Below are 3,138 nucleotides of genomic sequence, written 5' to 3'. Positions count from 1 at the left end.
ACAGTGTACAGCCCGTTCCTGTGGTTGGGGACAGTGTACAGCGCTGTTCCTGTGGCCGAGGACAGTGTACAGCCCATTCCTGTGGTTGGGGGCAGTGTACAGCGCCATTTCCTGTGGCAGGGGCAGTGTACAGCGCTGTTCCTATGGCCGAGGACAGTGTACAGCCCGTTCCTGTGGTTGGGGACAGTGTACAGCGCTGTTCCTGTGGTAGGGGACAGTGTACAGCCCGTTCCTGTGGTAGGGGACAGTGTACAGCGCCGTTCCTGTGGCTGAGGACAGTGTACAGCGCCGTTCCTGTGGCTGAGGACAGTGTACAGCGCCGTTCCTGTGGCCGGGGGCAGTGTACAGCGCCGTTCCTGTGGCCGGGGGCAGTGTACAGCGCCGTTCCTGTGGCTGAGGACAGTGTACAGCGCCGTTCCTGTGGCCGGGAGCAGTGTACAGCGCCGTTCCTGTGGCCGGGAGCAGTGTACAGCGCCGTTCCTGTGGTCGGGGGCAGTGTACAGCGCCGTTCCTGTGGCCGGGGGCAGTGTACAGCGCCGTTCCTGTGGCCGGGGCAGTGACTGTACAGCCCGTTCCTGTGGTAGGGGGCACTGTACAGCGCCGTGTGTCCGGGCGGCGCCGCTGGCCGTCACTGTGGGCGGGGGGAGGACGCTTCCTGCCTGTTGCTGAGAGGAAGTTTCGCGTCCTGCTCGCTACATGCCGCCGTGCACGGAGTGTGTGGCCGGGGGCGGAGCGGCATGGCAGCCCCCGCTGCTCCCCAGCATATAGCACCGTTAGAGCAGCAGTACGGCCATGGCGGCTCCTCTCACCCCCGGGCACTATAACACACGTGTATAATGGAGCTGCAGAGCCTGCGCCCGCCGAGTGAGCTGCCCGCTGAGGAGGACGTTGCTGCCTACGGGCCGAGTCCTCACACAGGACGCAGCGGGGAAGCCGAGCTCCTACCGGGGACGCCACGGGACGGGACTATGAGCGACCGTGCTTGGGTGGAGGACGAAGGAGCCCTGGCGGTGCAGGAGTCCGGGGAGTGTGAGCTGCTCGCTGGACCCGCGGAGGAGCAGGGGGAGCTGCTGAGGAAGCTGAGCGCCCTGCACCTGGCGGAGCGGGCAGTGCCAGTCCTGCGGGGCCACAGGTACAGCGAGGAGGGCAGGATGCGCGGCCACATGGATGCCCGGTACCCGGAGCCCCTGAGCACGGAGGAGTCTCCCCGCAGGAGGGCGCGCTCCCTGCCATGGAACCCCATCCCGGAGGCGGAGGACGAGGACGACTCCCTGCTGTGCTGCTGTAAGCTGAAGAAGAAGGTGCAGTTCGCGGACTCCCTGGGGCTGTGCCTGGCCAGTGTCAAGCACTTTCTGCCCTCCGATGAGCCGCTGGTGCCCCCGGCTGTCCTGGCCAGGCTTCAGAGCTACCCCCCGGCCGTGCCGGAGCTCCCGCCGGTGGAGGACACGGCCGTGTGTGAGGGCCCGGTCCCCGCGGAGCTGCTGGCCCGGCTGGATGAGCAGGGGGTGTGCCTGGAGCAGGTGTCCGCCTCAGCCTGGGGGGTGGCCGGGTACGTCCTGGTGAAGGACCCCGGAGACAGTGCCCAGGTGAGAGTCCGCTACACGTTTAATGAGTGGCTGTCCTTCCTGGACTGCCCGGCCTCTGCCCCCCAGCAGAGCACTGCCCCTGGCGCCCAGCGCTTCCACTTCAGCCTTTGTTACCCGCCTTCTACCTCTCTGATACACTTTGCCATCTGCTTCACTACCAGTCATGGGCAAGAGATCTGGGACAACAACCATGGGGCGAACTACACTGTGAGCTGCCAGCAGAACTGGCTACCTGCGCTCCAGCCCTGCAGCCCCGGCCTGGAGGAGTCTGGGGGTCCCCAGCAGTGGTAGCACCCACACTTGGTGCTCAAAGGGTTAACGGGTCACTCTCCTAAGCACAATGGCACTGACTGGCACCTTATCCACATCTGGGCAGATACTGGTCACCCTGATCCGAAATGTCCGCCGGCTTCCTACTACACAATCTAGTGGCCCCCCAGGAATCTACTATACCCCCTGCATTCTCACAGCCACACATGATCGATGGAGGTCACAAGGACACTTCATGTGAAAGGACGGGGTTAATGCCCACTGCGCACGTAATCTGTGAATTATCTGCCCATTACGGGGGCATTTCTGGAGGATGATGGGATGGACTGGGTGATGGCACTGCACAACGTTTCCTCTTGGCTTCTAAATGGGATAATGTGAAATAAATCAGGTTTTTATTTGCCTTCTATCAAGAATCTTCCTTATAACAGACTGATAACGATTATTACTCACCGTGTATGATACGGGTATATGGGAATGATGGCCAACGTTACTGCTCATACAGGGGCATCACCCAGCTTTCTGTAGGATGATGCAGCCTGGTTGGGTGGGTACAGGGATTGGTAAATTTGCCACTTTGGACATGGAAAAGCTGGATGGCGCTGTGCTGGCAGCCATATCTGTTCTTACTCTGCTTTCCCAGGAATGGACATAAGTAGTCAATCCAATTTGCACGGGGCAATACCCAACACAATAAATGGCGCACTGCAACCTGTCGAGCTATCGTATGCTGGGACTTGTAGTGAAACAACAGCTCAAGCATCAGTAATTGCAGAGCTGTGTCCTAAGGGCAGGGATGTAGAATGTTTGCTAGGTGGGATCGGCCGTTGGCACGTTTCTTGGCCACTGTGATATCTATGAGGCTTGCACAGTTTTATAGGAGTGCACTTTACAGCACTGCACTTTACAGCATTTCTTTATGCACTTTCCTATTTTTTTACATGATTAAAGTCCTGCTTCTGCACCATTGTACGGTTTGTGTCTGTTTAATAGAACGTGAGGCTAAGGTTTATCGATTTACCCCTTGTTTTCTCGAATTATGACACTTTGTTCCAGTTTTACAGTATGCGTTTGTCTAAAAAGCAAAGTTGGGCAAACAGTAACTATTTACAGTCTCCAGTGCTGCAGTCCATGAAGCTGCCAAGTGTTCATTACTAAATCATGACTTGTAGTGCCTCTTGTCTCGCGGCTCCAAAACACGACAATACAATCTGCAACTTTATTTATGGCATTTGCTGTGTCACCGTCAACCGGCTCTGTCAACTTATTCTGCCTCTATGAA

The 3,138-nt window shown here is 58.1% G+C and overlaps 1 protein-coding gene across 1 annotated transcript; it reads left to right on the top strand.

The window, feature by feature from the left end:
• Nucleotides 1–653: 653 nt before the first annotated feature.
• On the top strand, nt 654–2,922 carry PPP1R3G (protein phosphatase 1 regulatory subunit 3G). The gene has a single exon (XM_069730712.1). It carries the CDS (start codon nt 837–839, stop codon nt 1,875–1,877), a length of 1,041 nt encoding a protein of 346 aa, XP_069586813.1. The 5' UTR covers nt 654–836; the 3' UTR covers nt 1,878–2,922.
• Nucleotides 2,923–3,138: the final 216 nt, after the last annotated feature.

The sequence above is a fragment of the Ranitomeya imitator genome, chromosome 6 (assembly GCF_032444005.1).
Source record: "Ranitomeya imitator isolate aRanImi1 chromosome 6, aRanImi1.pri, whole genome shotgun sequence".
NCBI lineage: Eukaryota > Metazoa > Chordata > Amphibia > Anura > Dendrobatidae > Ranitomeya > Ranitomeya imitator.
Note: the sequence above shows the minus strand (reverse complement) of the source record. Positions and strands in the feature narration are given on the sequence as shown.

Excerpts from the sequence above, each read along its gene's own strand:
- PPP1R3G (XM_069730712.1), top strand. The coding sequence starts at position 837 with ATGGAGCTGCAGAGCCTGCGCCCGCCGAGTGAGCTGCCCGCTGAGGAG.